The 22,003-nt window shown below is 43.8% G+C and overlaps 1 protein-coding gene across 1 annotated transcript in view; it reads left to right on the top strand.

Annotated features, from left to right (window-relative positions):
- Positions 1-262: 262 nt before the first annotated feature.
- Positions 263-22,003, top strand: part of LOC309553844 (F-actin-capping protein subunit alpha-2-like) — an 88,749-nt gene continuing 67,008 nt past the window's right edge. Inside the window, exons 1-2 of the mRNA XM_082255310.1 lie at positions 263-402; positions 12,965-13,028. Coding sequence (XP_082111436.1) covers positions 364-402; positions 12,965-13,028 — 103 coding nt within the window. The 5' untranslated portion in view covers positions 263-363. The remainder of the gene's footprint in view (positions 403-12,964; positions 13,029-22,003) is intronic.

Here is a 22,003-nt window from a genome sequence, read left to right as displayed (position 1 = left end):
CAGTAAAAAATGTTGTGGGAGGTTGGCAACACTGCATATGTACTTACCTACCCGAGCAGAGCCTCTATCACTAGATCACTGAATGTGTGCACCAAGTACAAGGTGGGATGTAGGAAGACACAAGTCCAGGTGACATTTACACTGAAATGGCGTAGTGTGGCCGGTGGGGGCGCTGTTCTGTGACATCCAAACCTATACAAGTCCCCTCCTCCCCTCCCGCCTCTGTCCCAGCCCGAGCGCGCTCCCGTCACCACAGCCCGAGCGCGCGCCCGTCACTTCTCCTGTGGGCGGGCCGTGAAGGGAGACGTGAGACTCCGCCCACATGTGTCGCGCGCAGTCAGTCAGGAAAAGGGGGTGAAGAAGATGGCGGATGTGGAGGAGCAGCTGTCTGATGAGGAGAAGGTCGGTGCTGTGTGATGTGTGTGAAGGATGAGCGGCCTTCTGGGCTCCGCTCCTTGTAGAGGGAGGGGTGCGGGGGACCCCGGGATGTGGGGGTGGGGTGAGGTGTCTCAGGTGAGTGGGCTCCGGTCAGGGTGGGGTTGGCTGATTTCCGCCTCTTCTTCCTCCCAGCCGGTCCGCTCCTTGTACGGCCTCAGCCGAAAATAGGAGGCAGAAGGGCGGAGACCCCCCCACATACTGTACACCCCCTCCCCCTGTGGGGTCAGGTCACAATAGAACTTTGTTGTAGAACTCTATGGTAGTTCCCATCTCTCTGCTGATTTCCTCCTAGAAGTTGGTTCTGTTCCCTGGGCGGCTACAGACCTCAGGTGTGTCCTGGTAACTGGGCTGCTGAGGCCGAGGTCACTGGGGCTTTTCTCCACACAGACTTTTTATTCCAAAGCCTCAACTTTTCTATTTACCTTAAAGCAGAACTTTACCTGTAACAACTTGATAAAAAAGAATGTTATAATGATGTGTGATAATGTTCTTATTCCATATAAAAGCAGGGATCCACCGACAAGTGGAAGTTCTGCTTTAAGTACCCCCCCCCCATGTCATTTTTAGGGGGGGGTACCTAGTTTTGACAGGTACCTGCTTCCGCTTGGGCCACCTAGCCGACTCCAGCAGTTGTTCTTCTCTCCCCCTCCCTCCTTGCAATCTTCTGGAACATGTCACAGGTCTCAGAAGATTGCCAGACCAATGGGGAAGCACTGTACAGCTCACGCATTGCGCAGTGTGCACCTGGCTGTGAAGCCACAACCAGGTGCCCACACTTCAGTGCTGGCGCCACAGAGATGACGGAGAGGATCGAAGCTTTGTGTGGCCACATTGCTGGACCATGGTACAGGTGAGTGTGTGTTCAAAGTCAGCAGCTACACTTTTTGTAACTGCTGACTTTATTTAATAAACACAAAAATGAGTGGAACTCCGCTTTATTACTTGGGGCCGGTTCACACTCTTGCGAGTGCGGCGATCGCATGTAATATCAGAGCGCACTGCTCCTTCATTACACGCGATCAGATGTGCGGTGCGAATTCAGCCATACACTTTGTATGGCTGAAATTCGCACTGCACCCGCACAAAAGACGCACAGGACCCTTTTTTCCAGCCGCATCAGGATCGGATTGCACAGTGGTTCACACTTGTGCGATCCGATCCTGTGCGAACTGTCAGATCGCACTGCGATATGCGATCAAACTGGGGGTGTCGTTAACATTTCATTGACACCCCCTGCGTATCGCATATGGCAGTGTGAACTGCCAGATGTGCGTTTGCGATGCAGGAACAGGCTGCGAATTCGCAGCCTTCCCGCATCGCACAAGTGTGAACCGGGACTTATAATACCAAAATGAGTGCGTGCTGTAAATTGTCTCCTGCATTGCTCCTGTGTCTGGCTGGTGCTTGCTATTTTGCTGAAGTCCAGAGCCCCTGAGCAGAAGTTATTTATAGGGCTCCGTTTACACCACAGCGTTCTGGATGGCCACAATTCTGCCTGTGATCCCGAATCGCCACAATACGCGGTTCTGGAATCTTCTTTTGGGCAACAGGCGTCCTGCTAGTCTATTTGCGTGATTTTTAAAGTGATTCAATGGGCGGAAATTGCACTGCGATTGAAGTGACATTGAATGTAACAGGGATCACTAGCACATCCCAAGTTTTGCAGCAATTCGGGATGGCGGGCAGAATGGCGGTAAAACCCCTGTGACCTGGAACGCCGTGGTGTAAACGGAGCCTCAGTCAGCGGTTTCAAAAAAAGTTATACTCCTGGAATGCTAGGATTGCTAACTGTCATGTTTCCTTGTGTCCTCTAAAATGGCTGGTGTCATAACTGATCACATGCACCACCATGGCAATTGCAGATCTAACAGAAGCAGCTTCCTTGGCTGTAAAGGGTTTAGTAGTTCTGTTTTAAGGCTGTCTGCAGTTCAGCCTCTACAAACTTGGCAGTGCCTAAAAATGAAGAGCAGAGGAACAGTCATGCAACACTGTACCCATATGACGTTTTTATCCCCACACAAATAGACCTTTCTTTTGGGGATATTTAATTACCACTGGGTTTTTTTAATTTTTGCTAAACAAACTAAAAAGACCAAACGTTTTGGGGAAAAAAAAGTTTTTCTTAGTTTCTGTTATAAAATTTTGCAAACAGGTAATTTTTCTCCGCTGATGAGGCGGCACTGATTTATAGCACTGGTATCACTGATGAGGCGGCACTGATTGGTAGCACTGGCATCACTGATGAGGCGGCCCTGACATCACTGATGATCAGTGCAGGTGTCCCCTTTCACACTAGTCAGTTACCAGCTCTCTCCTTACGTTGTCACAGCATGAGGAAAGGGATGCCAATAACTGGCAATTGTGTTTACATCGTCAGCTGTGTCTGGACGACAGAGCTTTCACATAGAACGCCAAGGGGGGCGCAATAACTGGAAACGTCATATGATGCAAACCCCCCCCGAACCGGCCAGCTGCGCTGTAGCCGTCATTTTGTTAGGCGTCATTGGCTGGTTCAATAGAAACCAGCCAACATTCAGCCCATGTGTATGGCAGCCGGTCTGAAGGGTCATGATGGAAAACGTCTGACAACTGGCTCCCAATCAGTGCTCTCAGCCAATGGCTTAGACTGCTGACCAGAATATTCTGGCGAAGGGCCTGCCCCCCCCCCCCCCCCCCCCTGTCAGAACACAACAGCACAGCAGAGGAGATCGCTGGAGTAACATCAGATTGTTAGTACAGCGATTCCGACCTAAGCTGTTCGACCTGCTGGGTTGAAGGAAAAAAAAAAACAGTATTGTGTGTGCGGCTTGTTTAAAAAAAAAAAATCTTTACAACCTCTAACTACAATACTTTTTTTTTTTTTTTTTTTCTTCAAAGTAACTAAAACACAATGGCTGATGTCAGAGGGGTTGTTCTGTTGCTAGAGACCTGTCACTAAAGAGGCTGCCAGTCTTTTCCCTATGAGAGTACAGTGAGATGTCGATCTGTTGTGGACTGAACTCTGTTGAATCTGGTTCACTAGCAATGGGAGCGACATCCCCCTCCTTCTGCTAAAGAAGAAGCGGTTTTAGTCAAGACTGTTCATCTGGCCATACATGAATCGAAAGACCCTGCTGAACGAGCTGAATTTTTATCCATGATTGAGAAGTGTTGTATAGAAGTCAGTCTACCTTTTGGCCATTGTAGTACTGCCCTCTCAAATTGTTACCACTCGATCAGCACTGTCAGCTATAGCCGGCAGCACTGATCAGTGTATTCGGACAGTGTGGAAGTCTCCTTACAGTCACAACACACAGGTTTAGTGGGTGGATCCCTTCCATCCACCTCCAATGTGTAGATGGGAGAATAAAGCCATATTTTTTTTTTTTTTTTTTTTTTTTCGTTCAGCTCATCGATTGAACAAAAAAATAATGAATCGCTTATGGGCTGCTTTAGTGACTGATCCACTGGCGATCTCTACAAATTGTCAGTGACAGGATCACTGGGGGCAGAGCCATCTGTCTGACCCAAACCTAAAGGAAAGAATCCTGTATCTGCCGCAAAATGACTTGTGTAACAGGCCTTAAGAAGAAAGCTATGGTACCCCACTGTAATGGGTGTATCTACAGACGGATAACTGAGACCCTCAGCTAACTTTATTTGTAACAGCCTGCAGAGCCATTCATCTTAAAGCCCCACTCTGATAGAAATCCTCCTCCTCCGTGCCCACCAGCCTGAATAAAACCCTTTTTACTTGCCTGTACCTGTTGTTTCATGATGCTTTAGCCCCGAGCCTTCTCCTTTTGTTTACTTCCTGGTTGGTTCTTCAGGTGTCCATGTCAGTGCCTAGCCCACCAGCACAGTTTTGGAATAGCAGTTCTTCCCCACCCTGAAACAGCAAAGTGGGACCCGGATGGGGGCATTAGATGAGTATATCCCATTTCACAGGTTAGTGGGGGGTGGGAAGAGAGAATCAGTTTGAGTAAGAGGGGGGTAGGAGGGAGGGCTAGGAAAAAATAAGTTTTTGCCCAGGTTGAGGCCTAAATCAAGGACAGTCAGCAGAAGAGCTGTCAGTACACTGCAAGTGACCAATAGTTTCTGTGAAACAGGAAACTACCGACGCCACCCAGCTCAACAAACAAGCCTTATACAAGAAATGGGGGAACTGTTTTGTTGTATGGAGAAGTGCAGAAGTTCTGTCATCTGTTTACACTTTTTTATTTTATTTTTTTATGCAGTGTGACAATGCTAGACCCTGTCACTGTGTAAGTATAGGCAAATGGGCCTCAACGTTGCAGTTTTAGGAGCTTCAGGTTATTGTTTTTGATTGGAAATGACTGGCTTGTCAGTGTCTCTGGGTTTGGTAATCCTGCATTAGTTTCTGGAGCTTGAAGACTTTGAAAATATTTGGATTTTGTGCACCATCCAGGGGATACACATACTCCCATTAGGAGAGGTGATCTATGTTGGAGAGATTCCTTACCCACAGGACGGGGAGAGCTGAGACAACTAGGAAAATCCAAGGCACTGAGGCAGTCTATTAATCTTGGTAGAGTGAGAGAGCCTGGATTGCCATGAAATCCTATATTGTGAGGCCAAGGAGTGGGCCTATGCAGCTCGATGCTGTAACTAACCAGTGAGAGCTGGGTCTGAAGGATCTTGACGAGCAGCAGAACTGCTGAAGAAAAAGCCAGGTGGCTTGGCATTTTTCTTATGTTTTGTGAGTGAAAATTTTGTAACCCTAACAAATTTTTAGCAGGCATCACTGTATTCGTGTCACTGGTTCCCATAAAGTCCCACTATAAGTCGCTGATCGCCGCCATTGCTAGTATAAAAAAACCATTCCAGTATATATCCCATAGTTTGTAGATGCAATAACTTTTGCGCAAAGTAATCAACATATGCTTATTGGGATTTCTTTTACCAAAAATTTGTAGCAAAATACATATTGCCTACATTTATGAAGAAAATCGTTTTTTTACATTTTTGTATATTGGTTATAATTTTTTATTAAAATCTTTTTTTTTGTTATAGTGCAAAGAATATAAAACACAGTGGTGATCACATAACCCCAAAAGAGAGCTGTATTTATGGAAAAACAAATGCCATACATTTTATTTGGGTACAGCATTGCATGACAATTGTCAGTTAAGGTAACGCAGTGCCATGTTGCAAAAAATGGCCTGGTCTTGAAGGGGAGTAAATCTTTCCGGAGGTCAAGTGGTTAATAAAGAATAAAAGTTGCTCATTGTAAGCACCCTTATCAGTGTTAGTTTGTCTCAAACCTGTAACTGCTACATCTTGTTCTGTTAAACACCAGTTGAAAATACTTACCTGCCCTGTGCAGCCCCAATCTTCCTCTTCCCTGGTATCTCAGGTGTTCCTACTGCCCGCTCCCTTGCTTGCTATGGGGGCACCCAAGCCACAGCTGCCTGTGTCCACTCAGACATGGAGCCATTACCCGGCCCCACCCCCTTTCTCTTTTTATTGACTGACTTTTACAACAATGGGAGCCAATGGCACTGCGCTGCTGTCTCAGGAGCCTGGACACTCCTACAACATTGCTGGGTCTAGATGGGGCTCAGGTAAGCATGTGGGGGCTTCTGCACACAGAAGGCTTTTAATCCTAGTGAATATAATGCATGAAGATGAAAAACCTTCTGCCTTTACAACCACTTTAAGACTACAGACAACCAACATTATTTCACTCAACACGGTTGTCCTTTTTAGGGCTTCATGTACACCAGCAGCTCCTAAACTTGAATTTAGGAGCTTTTGGCATTTTTTGTCAAAGCTCCTAAACTCCACTCCATAAAATCCAGTGTCAAATGTACATATAGGCTTTTAGCAGAGTTTAGGAGTTGCTGCAGTTAGGTGAGGTTCAACCTCCCTCTCTTGAATGCAGAAGAATGGTTGGTGTTCAGGATAGGAACGTTTTGGCCGCCAATGCAGAAAACCCTCAAAATTGCAAGGAAAAAGTGGCTCAATTTTTCTGCATTTTCCCGTGGCCGCTGTAAATCACAGCTGGATGTACATAAAACCTTAGGAGTGTCAGTACTGCTGAACACCAGGCAGATATACAATACATAGATAAATATATCTGCTGATGTATAATATATACAAATTTTTAAGCACCTAAAGTGGACCTGGTTTGGCTTCTTGCAATCCTGTATAGCATAACTCAGACTGGAAGATGGCGAATCAGCACAAGGAACCAGTCAGTTGTGCTACAGTGCTCATTTGCTAACAAGAAACCTGCTGATAGGAGGAGAGAGCAGAGTGATGAAGAGATGAGCCAATCATTCGGCTGGTTCTCCTTTTACTGTACAGTATGACAGTTTGGAAGAGGGACAAGATCTGTTAGTGTCTGTTTACACATAGTATGGTGACTGGTGTTTTTTCTGCCTTGGTAGATCCCCCCAGTCGCGGCTAGGACACACAATCCATTATTTTCTATGTGCTCATTTCCCACAAACACAGCTCAGAGCTTTAGTGCAGTGAACTGTGATAAAATGTAGACTTTTTTTTTTGCAGTGGAAGGCACCGTATGTCACTGTACAGCAGCGCCAAGCACTGCCTTGCTGTATGGAGATATGAATTGTCACTTTGGGGTAGATATACGAAAACTGGAGCACTCCGAATCTGGTGCAGCTGTGCATTGTAGCCAATCGGCTTCTAACGTCAGCTGGTTCAATTAAGCTTTGACAAAAAACAAAAAACAAAACTGGAAGCTGATTGGTCTCTATGCAGACCTGCACCAGATTTTTCACTCACAAGTTATAGTAAATCAACTCCTTTGTGCACTTTACATAAAGTTCACACAAAAAAGGAGCTGTGTGATGCGAAGAGATGAAGAGATAGGGCTGTTTTGTCTGACAGAACTTTGTAAAACACAGAACTGGGTAGACTGAAATCCCCATTTATGTATTTTACATTTAGAATTCAGCTGTAAAGACTTGTATCCGATTCCTTATACTATATATTTTTTTAAGAGGAGCAACATATGACATAAATATAGATGTAACAGCCATTTATTGTTAAAGTGACACTAAGCAATATCCTTGTTGTTCAAAAATAATCCTCACGCATCCACTACTGGTACAGGAGATGCAGTGCTGCGGGCGTGGTGCAGGAGAATCTCCTGTATCATGCACGCAGCACTGCATCTCCTGAGGAGGAGTCTCACTTACCTTTCAGTGAGGTGCCTTACATTTAAAAATGGCGCCACCCGATGCCAACACATCACTGCGCTGGAGAAAGGTAAGTGAGACCGTGACTCGAGTTGAAGCCGAGGGGGGCTTTCTCAGCATAAAAAACGTGCTGAAAGAGTCGGCTTATACTCGAGTATATACAGTACTAAATCTATTTATAAAGATAAAGCTGTTGTACATATTTAATATCACTCCATATTCTGAGCTACATATAAATCTGTGTCTGTTTATTGTAGGGTGATGGAGATGCAGTATCTCACAAGTAAGTACACCCCTCACATTTTTGTAAATATTTTTTTATCTTTTCATATGACAACACTGAAGAAATTACACTTTGCTACAATGTAAAGTAGTGAGTGTACAGCTTAAATTTGCTGCCCCTTCAAAATAACTGCACACACAGCCATTAATGTCTAAACTGCCGGCAACAAAAGTGAGTACACCCCTAAGTGAACATGTCCAAATTGGGCCCAAAGTGTCAATATTTTGTGTGACTACCATTATTTTCCAGCACTGCCTTAACCCTCTTGGGCATGGAGTTCACCAGAGCTTCACAGGTTGCCACTGGAGTCCTCTTCCACTCCTCCATGATGACATCACAGAGCTGGTGGATGCTTGGCCAGTCCATCACCTTTACCCTCAGCTTCTTTAGCAAGGCAGTGGTCGTCTTGGAGGTGTGTTTGGGGTCGTTATGTTGGAATACTGCCCTGCGGCCCAGTCTCTGAAGGGAGGGGATCATGCTCTGCTTCAGTATGTCACAGTACATGTTGGCATTCATGGTTCTCTCAATGAACTGTAGCTCCCCAGTGCCGACAGCACTCATGCAGCCCCAGACCATGACACTCCCACGACCATGCTCGACTGTAGGCAAGACACACTTGTCTTTATAGTCCTCACCTGGTTGCCGCCACACAAGCTTGACACAATCTGAACCAAAAAGGTTTATTTTGGTCTTATCAGACCACAGAACATGGATCCAGTAGTCCATGTTCTTAGTCTGCTCATCTTCAGCAAACTGTTTGCGGGCTTTCTTGTGCATCATCTTTAGAAGAGGCTTCCTTCTGGGGCGACAGCCATGCAGACCAATTTGATGCAGTGTACGGCCTATGGTCTGAGCATTGACAGGCTGACCTCCCACCCTTCAACATCCTGCAGCAATGCTGGCAGCACTCATACATCTATTTCCCAAAGACAACCTCTGGATATGACGCTGAGCATGTGCACTCAACTTCTTTGGTCGACCATGGCGAGGCCTGTTCTGAGTGGAACCTGTCCTTTTAAACCGCTGTGTGGTCTTGGCCACTGTGCTGCAGCTCAGTTTCAGGGTCTTGGCAATCTTATAGCCATCTTTATGTAGAGCAACCATTCTTTTTTTTTTAGATCCTCAGAGAGTTCTTTGCCATGAGGTGCCATGTTGAACTTCCAGTGACCAGTATGAGAGAGTGAGAGCGATAACACCAAATTTAACACAGCTGCTCCTTATTCACACCTGAGACCTTGTAACACTAACGAGTCACATGACACCGGGGAGGGAAAATGGCTAATTGCTAAAGGCCCGTACACACGTACCGACGACCGATCTGCCGATTGTAGGCTTGTTAGTATGATGCCTCCGACAGCCGTCAGCGCACATTCTGCCGACAAGAATCTGTCATGCAAGTATTTAAATTTTTGTATGCCGACACCAGAGCGGCCGATTGTTCGCCAGTCAGTACAGAATTCGGCCGACAGACCACAGATTTGCAAGACTGGGCATGCTCAGAAAAGAAAAAACACAGGGAAAGTTAACCATTACATGACATCACTTCTGCAGTCGGCTGTAGTCGGCGGACAAAATTCTTGTGCTGTCTTTGCACTTTTCAACAGACACTGACAGCCCGGGGACAAAAGACGGCCGATCGTTCGCCGACGATCGGTACGTGTGTACGGGGCTTTAGGCTCCTTTCACACATACGGTCCGTTCAGTTCATCAGTTCAGTCACGTCAAAATGTATCCATTTTCCGTCCATTTCTTTTTTACATCCACTACCGATGCAAAAACGGATGAAAAACTGACCGTTTGTCCGTTTACATCCGTTTTTCGTCTGATCCATTTTTTTTGACGGATGAAAAATGGGGCATTCATCCATTCTAAAAAAACGGACATTGATGGAAGCGGATGAAAACGGATGTTAACGGATGATCATCCGTTTTTACATAGAGATGCATTGATGTCTGTTTTTCATCCGTCAACGGATGGATGAAAAACGGACCGTATGTGTGAAAGGGGCCTTAGGGGTGTACTCACTTTTGTTGCCAGGGGTTTAGACATTAATGGCTGTGTGTTGTTATTTTGAGGGGACAGCAAATTTACACTGTTCTACAAGCTGTACACTCACTACTTTACATTGTAGCAAAGTGTCATTTCTTCAGTGTTGTCACATGAAAAGGTATAATATATTTACAGAAATGTGAGGGGTGTACTCACTTTTGTGGGATACTGTATATAGCATTGTACCTTATTTAAACTAGATGGGTGTAGCTCTCCACCACCGTGAGCATTGTCTTGTGAGACTCCCCTGCGCACCTTCTTCCCTGGAGAATATGTAAACCACCTCTACCATCCCACAGTGCGGTAGGGCAGCACAGTAACTTAATAGTTATAACTTCTGCCTTGTAGCAGTGGGGTCCTTGGTGCAATTTCCAGCCAGGAAACTATCTGCAAAAATTTAGCATGTTCTTGTGTGGGGTTTTTTTCTGGATACTCCAGCTTCCTCTAACACTCCAAAGGCACGCTGGTAGGGTATTTAGCTCTTGGCTGTGCATTCAGCATAGCTGGCTGGTGTGAACAAGCTCTAAAACGTGCTACTGATGTGAATGGGCCCAAATGTTGTGACCTTTTGAGGTAAATTGTGTTTTGTGAGGTACAGCTGTCAAAGCCTCTAACCTCAGGAAACCTAAAACTTCTCCCTTGCAGTGGAACTTTACCTTCCAGTTGGGGCCTTTTCTAGCACTTTGTTCACATGTAACTATCAGTATTTTTTGCTACAAAATTACTTAGAACCCCCAAACGTTTTATATATTTTTTTTTTAAGCACAGTTCCTAAAGAAGAGCGTTGTGGGTTTTGCAATTTTTTTTATGCCACACAGTTTTTGCGCTGCAGTCTTTAAAACCCATTTTTTGGGGGGAAAAAAATACTTATTTTTTTTTTTAATTTCAATGCAAAAAAAAAAAAACACATAACCTATTTTTTTTTTTTGTGAAATAGAAAAGATGAAGTTATGCCAGGTAAATAGATATCAAATGTCATCATTTAAAATTGCGCACTCCCGTGCAGCCACGCCATTAATTTTACTTTCCATAGGCGACACTTTAAAAGCCTTTACATGTTACCACTTTAGAGGAGGTCTGGTGCTAGAATTACTGCCCATGATCTGACGTTCGCGGTGGGATGATCGCTGTTTGTGTGCGTACGGGGACCAATTTTTCTTTATCACTTTTTTTTTTTTTTTTCTGAGATCTAGGGTATAAAGGACTCCATATCCCTCCTTTTGCACTTAAAAGCCCTCCAAAGCACCAAGATCAATGTTTCTGAATGCTTTTGATTTTCAAAAAATGGCGTAGATGGTTTCTGAGTAAACTCCCACTGCTTGTAATAGCAAGTGAGCAGCTGGTGAGCTGCTCTGATTCCTATTACAAGAGAGCCGACCTCTTGCTTTTTAAAAAAGATACTGGGGTGATGCCAGCAGCTGCAGAACCCCCCCCCCCCCAATTGGCTTTGACAGCTACGTAGCACCATTGGCTCCCGCTGCTGTCAATCAAAGTCAGTGAGCCAAAGGGGCCAGGCCACGACTCCGTATCTGAATGAACACACAGAGCAGTGGCTCTGCTCGGGTGCCCCCATAGCGAGCTTGCTGTGGGGGCACTCAACAGGATGGAGGGGCCAGGAGCACCGAAGAGGAACCCGAGAAGGGGAGGATCTGGGCTGCCCTGTGCAAAACCACTGCACAGAGTAGGTAATTTTAGCATGTTTGTTATTTTTAACGGGAAAAAAGGAGACTTTAGTATCCCTTTAACTGCTCGTTTAGTCCAAAGACCTTTAAGGTACACTAATCTCTACTTCTCCATGATTTGGCAGTGGACTGTCCCTTTGTGTTCTCACATCTAATGCAGGGCTATGATCCTTATGGCTGGTACACACTATCGTGTTTGTTTTTTTTTTTTTTTCATTCAACCCAGCAAGCTGAACAAAAAAAAACTGATTAGATTGGGGGAAGCTTGTTGTACTATCTGATGTTGGCACAGCAATCTCCCCACTAAACTATTATGTTCTGGGGACTGTATCCCCGCCTGAACACACTAGTCAGCGCTCGCAGCCGTTGGCTGGCAGTGCTAATCCGATATCGATCAGATGTTGGTTTTTCAGCATGACTGTTTGACATAAGCCGGCCTGGCTGATGTACACAGAGGCTGAATGCCGTCCAGTTTCTGTTAAACGAGCCAATACCGACTAATATTCAGCCCGTGTGTGCTTTATACTGTCATAGCATAGGAAAGAAGAGGTTGTGGGAACTGGTCTATTAGCGCAGAGGATTGGGTAAGTATCTCTTCTTTTCCAAATCCCCTAGACAGAAACGAGCAGCCCCCACTACAAGGGAGCATTTTTAGGTTTCCTGGAGTTTTGGCTTTAAAATGTTTAAATCTTGGTGATTTTTATTTTTTTTTTCTGGAGACATTTCAGCATTTTTATGCTGTTAAATTCCACCATATCTGCTTTTCTCTTCCTCTCCTATTTTTCCCTTTCATTTTCTGAATTGTTTAGCCAAAAATGGGCACGTAAGATGTCAATACAGTTTTTTAGTTTGTGAAGTTTTGTCCTATGGTTTTTTTGTGTTGCATTTGTTACAGCTGTCAACATTATGCATTGCATATCACTCATTCTTTAAATTAGTAAAATGTGTCAAAAATTTAAAGATGCTTTTTGTTTTTTGTTTTTCTAAAACAAGCACATTGGCAAGCACATTCTTAGAGACACTTCAACATAAGGATTTAGATAAGATGCAGGATTTAATATGGTCATAATGATAAGAACTCCATTCTGAGCTATAAGCAACAAGAATGAACATGTCTACAAGTAGAGAAAAGTTGGATATTACAAATAGTAACACTGTTTTTCTTTAAGGCACCACAGAAGGCAGTATTAAAATAAATGTTACATATACGTTTATTTGCCCCTTTTATTTCAAAGCATATACTTATGTTTAGCTGTTCACCAGAATTTCAGCTTTAAAAGTACACTTTCTGCAATCACAAGATGTGTGTTTGACTTTTTTGTTTGTTTTTTTGTTTGTTTTAGGTACGTGTAGCAGCAAAATTCATCATCCATTCACCTCCAGGGGAATTCAACGAAGTATTTAATGGTAAGTAGTCCAGATAAAACCCAACATTATATATTTGAAATGCAATGCATTTCAACCCTGCATGTCCCAAATGGCAGGCAGCTCTGAGCAGGCAAAGTGGCAAAGTTCTGTGCTTTATCACTGGTAATTGAGGAGCTGTCTAGTGGGTGTGTAATGTGCTGTGATTTAAAAAATAAAAAAAGCTTCTGACCATCTACAACCATGTAAAGAGTGGGGAAAAAGTAAGTACACCCAATGTAAATTGACTGCTTAACATATTTGAGTTGGATCTTGATTCAAATATTGCCTACAGATCAAGTTGATATAATTGAAACTAATGTGTCCTCATACTTGAAGCCTATACGTTCATGAATGAAGTTGTACAAGGCACATGCTGCTTTTATGGCATTTTGGATGTCTAGGTGGATGGGAGTGTGCAAAAAACACCATTTATTGGAAAGCATGCCGAGTAGCACTCTACAACTCTCCATGACCTGGTGAAGCGATAATGTCTCCTCTCTACATTCAGTGAATGACTGCAAAAGGGCCTTAGCAGGTAACTCACCCAGGGCAAAAGCCTCACCCCCCCCCCCACAAAGACATGAGGTAGAGCAAGACCCATTCCTGGTAGTTGACAGTTCTCTGGCAGGCCCAATCCATTTGTTGCAGCAGCAATGAAATGAAGTCACTTGAAAACACTGTAAGTCAGAGCTGCTCCCAGAGGAACCTACATCAATATAACTGATTATTGCCATCTGTCACTGCAAACACAAATGAGAAATATATATTTTTTTATGACTTGTAAAGACTTCTGCGACTAGCTACTGGTCTAATTATGTTTCACATCTACCGCTCCTACACAATTGGGAATATTACAGTGCTCCCAGAACTTGGACCATTCTTCTGCTGTTGGTTTCTCAAAGGCAACATCCTTCAGTACTTTCTATATGACTGAGCAGGTGTCCTGAACAATATAGCTTGCTGTATATTTCCCCACCATAAACTAAAAATGAAGAATTGAATGGGAATGACCGGTTGCAAGGTACCTAGAAGTAAAACCAAATTTTACATTTATCTTTATGCAGTAAAAGCATTACAAACCCCCACCTTCCCTTTTCTTATCTAGTTCATAAGCTATGACTCGTTTTTTACTTTGCCCTCTTTTATTTTTATAGTATATTTAAAAAAAAAAAAAAAAAATTTTTTTTTTTTTTTTTTTCATAATGATAGGTATATTCTCTATATTAGCGATCGTTCACTTGTGATCTGCCTACTTTTATCTGCTCATCATTTATCCTTATTGTTAGTGTATTTTATATGTGGTCCAAACCAATTCTTCTTCCAATGTGGCCCAGGAAAGTCAAAAGTTTGGACGCCCCTGATCTACAGTGCCTTAAAGTATTCACACCCCTTGAAATTTTCCAAATTTTGTCATTTTTACAACCAAAAACATGTATTTTTTATTACAATTTTTATGCGATGGACTAACAAAGTGGCACATAATTTTTGAAGTGGAAGGAAAATGATAAATGGTTTTCAAATTTGTTTACAAATATGTGAAGTGTGGCAACCAATTGCCTTTTAGAAGTCACCTAATTAGGAAGTCGAGTCTTTTTATCTAAATGCATTCTATACATTAAGATAAAAAAACCTGTGTGTAGCAGCCTCCCCAGCACCCCTTAATACTTGAGCCCCATCTCTCCCACCTGATTGGCTGAGACACAGCAGCGGTGCAATTGGCTCCCGCTGCTGTCAGTCAGTTAGCCAACCAGGAGAGAGGGGGGCGGGGCTGTAGCAAGTATAACATGTTTGTTAAAAAAACAGACTTTACAATTTCTTTGAGCTTGGACCTGGATTTGGTGGTGACAACGTTAAAGCTATTTTAAACCGCTGCAGTAAAAGAAAAAAAAAAAAAAAACGTTCTCCCCCCTGTAAGACAATTGCATAATGTGCTAGTATGCACCTCCCCCCTCCCAGCGGTGCTCTGTCACAGTACCCATTTAGGAGATATTAATTTTACCTACAGGTAAGCCTGTATTATAGGTATTAGACGTATTATAGGCTTACCTGTAGGTAAAAACCACACATCGCACTTTGCTACCGCTTTAAGGTCACTAGGCTGGTTAAACGTGTCCATAAAATGTGGACAGTTCCAGCTTGATACTAGCTCAATTGATAATTTCTGGGTTACAGGGTAAACCCTTTCTCAGAGTATCTTCCTTACTGAGGCAAAAATTTTAAAGTTGGTCATCTCGGTTCAGAGCCTCACAAGTCAACGGCAGGCCTCCGAGTCAGATCATGCAAATTCTAGGCCTGATGACGGCAGCCATACTAAAGAAACCGGCAGGCTTTTTTTTTTTTTCTTTTGCTTCCGAGATTGCAGACAGGAGACCCTGGACAGGGTGGGGAGTCTCGCAGCAGAGGATTTGCTGGCTCTCAATTGGTGGACCAACCATCAGAACTTAGTGGGCTCAGAGGTACCCATACAAAAAAACCCACAGATGCCAGTACCTGGGGTTGTGAGTCTCATGCAGAATCATTTCATGCCTGGGAGGCCTTGGGTCTGGACCTGGTTGATGCTTCTGCCAACTTCAGGGAACTATTAGCAGTAGGGTATTCCCTGAAGTCCTTTTCAGGATCCATTATTATACAGGATTTATATAGCGCCAACAGTTTGCGCAGCGCTTAACAAAATTAATGCAGACATTACAGTTGCAATACAATTTGGAACAAGAGAAATCTGAGGGCCCTGCTCGTTCGCTTACAATCTGAAAGGGAGGGTCAATTGATACAAAAGGTAATAGCTGTGGGGGATGAGCTGATGAAGAAAGTGAAACAGTGTATTAGTAGCCGGATAGGCTTTTTTAAAGAGAAGGGTTTTCAGGGATTGTCCAAAAATGGATAGATTAGGGGACAGTCGGACAGATTGGGGTAGAGAGTTCCAAAGAATGGGAGAAGCTCTGGAGAAATCCTGGAGACGAGCATGGGAAGAGGTGACGAGAGCAGGAGGTCTTGGAAGGACCGAAGAGAGAGGCTTGGCTGATATTTTGAGATCAGGTTAGTGATGTAGCTGGGGGGAGAGTTGTGGATGGCATTGTAAACTATTGTTAGCACTTTGAATTTTATTTGTTCAGAACAAATATGTGTTAATCTTTCAAACAATACCACCACAATGGCTTAAGTAAACAAGTAGAGAGGCACAAGGGTTGATGGTTCCATCATAGGAAAGCTTTTTGGCAAAAGCAAATCTGGTTACACCTCAGGGTCTCAGACAACCTTTTAGCTGACTACCTCCATCAAAATCCGGTAAGGCAAAGAGTGGGAGCTTAAGGCTCCTTTTACACAGTAAGTCCGTCAAACGGACTCCGCTTTTCTCAGCGGGGGATCGATCCGCCGATCCCCGCTGAGCAGGAGCATGACAGCTGTTCTCATCCGAGCAGGAGAATGACGGTCCGTTCTCATCCGATCCGCTGGATGGATGGAAAATAGGGTTTCCATCCGTCCAGATTTGACGGATCGGGTGTCAGCGAACATGTCTCCGCTGCCATCCGATGCCCCATAGAGATGCATGGGGGGACCGTTCAGATCCGACAAAAAAACGGACAGGCGGATCTGAACGGTCCGCCTGTGTGAAAGGGGCCTAATTCAGAGGTCTTTTCTCAAATCATGGCCAGTAAGGGTAATTTAGACATATCTCTGTTCGCCTCCAGCAAGAACAGGAAGGTCAAATTATTTTGCCTTTCCCCCAGTATCGATTCTCCTGCAGGTGATCAGGAAGATCATGTTGTAATCATGCCAGGTCATTCTCATAGCCCCATATTGGCCACGGAGGAGCTGTTTTTTTTTTTTTTTTTTTTTGCCCTAATGTCCCTGCAGACCTGCTCTTCCAAGGTCCAGTTCTCCACCCCAACCCATTAACTTTAGTGTATTTTTTTCTTTCTGAAATTTTACTAGACCTTTGTAGTAATATTGTGTGAAACTGGAACTACCACCACTTTATCCTTATGGTTGTCTAATTTCAGAAAATGTTTTATGTAATCTTCAGGCCTAAAAATTTTTTTTAAACGTGTACAAAACAAAAATGGCTCTGGCAGCGAAAGGGCTAAAGGTGCAGGTGGCTGCTTTGTTTTTCTAGATCTTAGATTAGCAGAGGATCCTCCTAGTTAAGAGATTTCTTTTGGCAAGGCACTCCCAAGGTTATTAAAGCAGTGGCTCCTTGGGATTTGTCCCTGGTTTTGAATGTCCTGATGAATGAACTATTCAAGCCCAAAATGTAAGGCTGAAAATTACATCTTTGTTTAGCAATAGGTTGGAGACTTAGTTTCTTTCCTGTAATGATGCTTGCTTATCAGTTTTGAAATGCAGGATCATCCTTAGGCCTGATCCAATTTACCTTCTAAAAGTATCCTCAGATTTCCACCATTCACAGGTGGTAGTTCTTTCTGCTTTTTTTGTAGTTCCCCAGGAATGAGCAAGAGGGGCAATTCATTTTTTTGGACACAAGGAGATGCCTGCTCAAATATCTGGAAGTTTCCAGAGATTTTAGGCGATCCCAGTCGGTTTTAAATTGTTTCAGTGGTACAAACAAAGGTCTTTCTGCTTCCAAGGGTTTTCTCACATTGTTAACCGTATATCTAACTGTGGTTTTGTTTTTAAATGTACAGTACATCCAGAAAGTATTCACAGCGCTTCGCTTTTTCCACATTTTATGTTGCAGCCCTATTCCAAAATGGATTCAATTCATTATTTTCCTCAAACCTCACATGTACAGAAGTACTCACAGCCTTTGCCATGACACTCAAAATTGAACTCAGATGCATCTTGTTTCCACTGATCATCCTTCAGATGTTTCTATAATTTGATTGGAGTCCACCTGTGGTAAACTCAGTGGATTGGACATGATTTGGAAAGGCATACACCTGTCTTTCTAAGGTCCCACAGTTAACAGTGCATGTCAGAGCACAAACCAAGCCATGAAGTCCAAGCAATTGTCTGTAGACCTCCGAAACAGGATTGTATCGAGGCACAGATCTGGGGAATGATACAGAAACATTTCTGCAGCATTGAAGGTCCCAGTGAGCACAGTGGCCTCCATCATCCATACATAGAAGTTTGGAACCCCCAGGACTATTGGAGCGGGCTGCCCAGCCAAACTGAGCGATCAGGTGGAAGGGCATTGGTGAGGGAGGTGACCAAGAGCTTGATGGTCACTGACGGCTCCAGTGTTTCTTTGTGCAGAGAGGAGAACCTTCCAGAAGAGCAACCATCTCTGCAGCACTCCATCAATCAGGCCTGTATGGTAGAGCGGCCAGATGGAAGCCACTCCTGCGTAACAGGCACATGACAGCCCACCTGGAGTTTGCCAAAAGGCACCTGAAGGACTCTCAGACCATGAGAAATGAAATTCTCTGGTCTGATTAAACAAAGATTGAACTCTTTGGCCTGAATGGCAAGCCTCATGTCTGGAGCATACCATCCCTACAGTGAAGCATGGTGGTTGCAGCATCATGCTGTATGGATGTTCTTCAGTGTCGGGAACTGGGAGACTAGTCAGGATAGAGGGAAAGATGAATGCAGTATTGTACAGAGACATCATTGATAAAAACCTGCTCCAGAGTGCTTTGGACCTCCGACTGGGGCGAAGGTTCATCTTTCAACAGGATAATGACTCTAATCACACAGCCAAGATTACAAAGGAGTGGCTACAGGAAATTGTGTCAATGTTCTTGAGTGGCCCAGACTTGAACCTGATTGAACATCTCTGGGGAGATTTGAAAATGGCTGTGCACCAACGCTCCCTTTTCCAAACTATTGGAGCTTGAGAGGTCCTGCAGAGAAGTATGATAAAAACTTCCCATAAATAGATGTGCCAAGCTTGTAGCATCATACTCAAATACTTGAGGCTGTAATTGGTGCCAAAGGTGCTTCAACAAAGTATTGAGCAAAAGCTGTGAATACTTATAGAAGTACATGGGATTTTTAAAATAAATTTACAAAGATTTCAAACAAGCTTCTTTTACATTGTCATTTTGGGGTATTGTTTAAGAATTTTGAGGAAAAATAATGAATTTAATCAATTTTGTAATAAGGCTGTAACATAAAAAGTGAGGCACTGTGAATACTTTACGGATGCATTGTACCCATGTCCTATTGAAATTATTCTGGAAAGGTCTCAAACACCCTTACCTCAATGTGATTAGCCTTTCAACTGGCAGAATACTGTTCATGAAAGAACATGTTCCATCACTCCAGCTTGCTAGTGAATAAACTCAACAGCTTGACAAAACGTAAAAAGAATAGTGATAAATACCTAAATGCATGCCCTAGACTAGAGCAAATATTTTTCTACTGCATGTGAACAGCGGTGTGCTGATTTTTATGATTTTATTGTACTCCTCTTCAGACATCCATGTGTACTTGAAAAACTTGTCTTGATGTGCTCAGTTTGTCGTACATGACCCAGAACTAGCCTTTCTGTTCCCTATTACAATCACTGGATGTACACAGTATCTTCGCTTCCTCCTCTCTGCCTCTTCTGCTTCTAGCAAGACTGCAACAGTAACTGCTGCTGCAGCGATAAATTTCATTTCTGCCATGACAGTCAAAGCAACTACACACATGTAGTCCAAGCGACCGCACGCATACCAGAATCTAGAGAAAATACACCCTGTGACATTACAACAAACATCGTTTACGATTAGCCAAAAAAAAAAAAAAAGCAAAACATGGCAGAAAATGAGAAAAACGCATCAACTGTGCCTGCATATGTGTGAACCTAGCCTTAGGGTGAAGATGAAGATTTTCTGTGAGTATAGCTGCTAATTCACTGGCAGTAGGGGAACGCAGTAGATTAAATCTTCAGGGGTTAAATGTGCCTAAAGTAGAACTTTACGCATAACAACTTGCTAAAAAAGTTCTTTAGAAAGGAACATACATTCCACAGTAATAATTATGCTGCTAAAATCCGTATGTGCTCTAATTTGTCTCTAGCATTGTTTCTGTTTCTTCTTGCTGGAGGCTGTCATTTTGCTGAAGCCCAGAGCCCTTGAACAGCAGTAAATCATAAAGCAGAAATAAACCCATCGATTTAGCGGTTTCAAAACCGTTCCATTCCTAGAATGCCAGGATTGTAAACTCACATTTTGCTGTGTTCTCAACCAAACTGTCAAAGCTTTAAATGAATGGTGTAATAACTGATCACATGTGCAGCACCATGGCAGTTGCAGATCAAACAGAAGCAGCTTCATTGGCTGTAAAGGATAGGAGAGTTTAGTAGTTTTGCTTTAAGGCTATCTACAAATCAGCCTCTACAATATCGGCAGTGTCTAAAAATTAAGAACAACTGAGCATGTGCAAACAGGATGAGAAAATGTATTACTGGATTTTAAACAGTATAGACACTTATTTTTAATGCTTTACTTGGCTATATCTGCAAAATGGACCAGCCTGAAGTGATAGCAGGACTTTTCTGAATTTGAATTTTTAAGTTTCACTTTAGGAAATGTGAATCTCTGTCTTATTTTAAGAGCTGTCTATTCAGCCTGGTACACGTGGGCCGAGTATCGGCATGTTAAACAGAAATCATCCGACATTCGGCTGTGTGTACATTAGCCTGTCCCAAAGAACATTCACTGGATGTCCTCCGGCACCCGAGGATCGTTGTTAAACGCTGATCGTGAATCTGCCTATTTAAACAAGGCAGATCGCTGTTCTGACAGGGGAAGGGATGGATTCTGTGTTGCTGCAAAACGGGGATATGAATCCATTTCTTCCCTAGTAAAAGCAGCACATACAGTACACATAAACTGGCTAGGCAAACGGGTAACTCTGATCGCCCTAGATGTTTAACCCTTTCCCAGCCAGTGTCTTTAGTACAGTGACGTGTATTTGTGTCACTGGTTCCCGCAAGGTGTCAGTGTCCGATTGTCCGCTGCATTATCGAAGTCCCGCTATATGCTGCCATTGCTAGTATAAAAAAATAAATGAAATAATAATATCCATTTTTATATATATATATATATATATATATATATATATATATATATATATATATATATATATATATATATATATATATATATATATATATATATATATATATATATATATATATATATATATATATATATATATATATATGGGGAACCTACGGCCCGCAAAGTCATCTGATCTGGCCCCCTGTGCTTGGGTGACCAGACTTCCCCAGACTGAGGACACTGTCCCCCGCTTTGCATGGCCGATCCTAGGCAGGGGCGTCGGCCCTACCATCAGTGGCGTAGCGTGGGGGGTGCAGAGGGGGGTGGTGCAAAATTTAGGGGGGCGAAATCCTGCGCCGCCGTGTCACTCCCGAGCTGCCATGTCCCCGCACTCCAGGCCGCCATGTCCCCTGTCAGGCTGCGCCCTGTTATTGGGCGAATAGGGTCATGTGCGGCAGCAGGGGGCCTGGCCTGTCTCAGATCCTGCTCCTGGAGTCCCGCCTCCGCATCTGTGAACCGCAAACGTCTCTTCTCTTTTTTTCCTCAAGCCTGGATCTCCGGTAAGTCGGCAGCCAGACAGAGTGAGTTAGGGTAGAGCAGTTCGGGTCACGCTGTGTAGTTGAGTATAGGAATATTGTAGGTAGGACAGTGTACTGTAATGGTTAGTGCAGTGTAGTGGGAAGTGTAGTGTAGTGGGCATTAATCACTCTGCATTAAGGGGGCCACTAATCACTCTGCATTAAGGGGGGGGGGAACCAATCACTCTGCATTAAGGGGGGGGCACTAATCACTCTGCATTAAGGGGGGGCACTAAGATCCAGCAATACCCGCAGCAGAACCAGCCAGAGCCATCAGTACCAGCCAGAGTCAGCAGTACCAGCCAGCAGTACATACAGCACAGTATCAGCCAGCAGAACCAGCCTGAGCCAGCTGTATCCACAGCAATATTAGCCAGCAGTACCAGCCTGAGCCAGAAGTAGCCACAGCAGTACCAGCCAGTAGTACCTACAGCACAGTACC

This window comes from Pelophylax lessonae (genome assembly GCF_965119305.1).
Source record: "Pelophylax lessonae genome assembly, chromosome: 4".
Classification (NCBI taxonomy): domain Eukaryota; kingdom Metazoa; phylum Chordata; class Amphibia; order Anura; family Ranidae; genus Pelophylax; species Pelophylax lessonae.
This window is presented reverse-complemented; position numbering and strand designations above follow the sequence as displayed.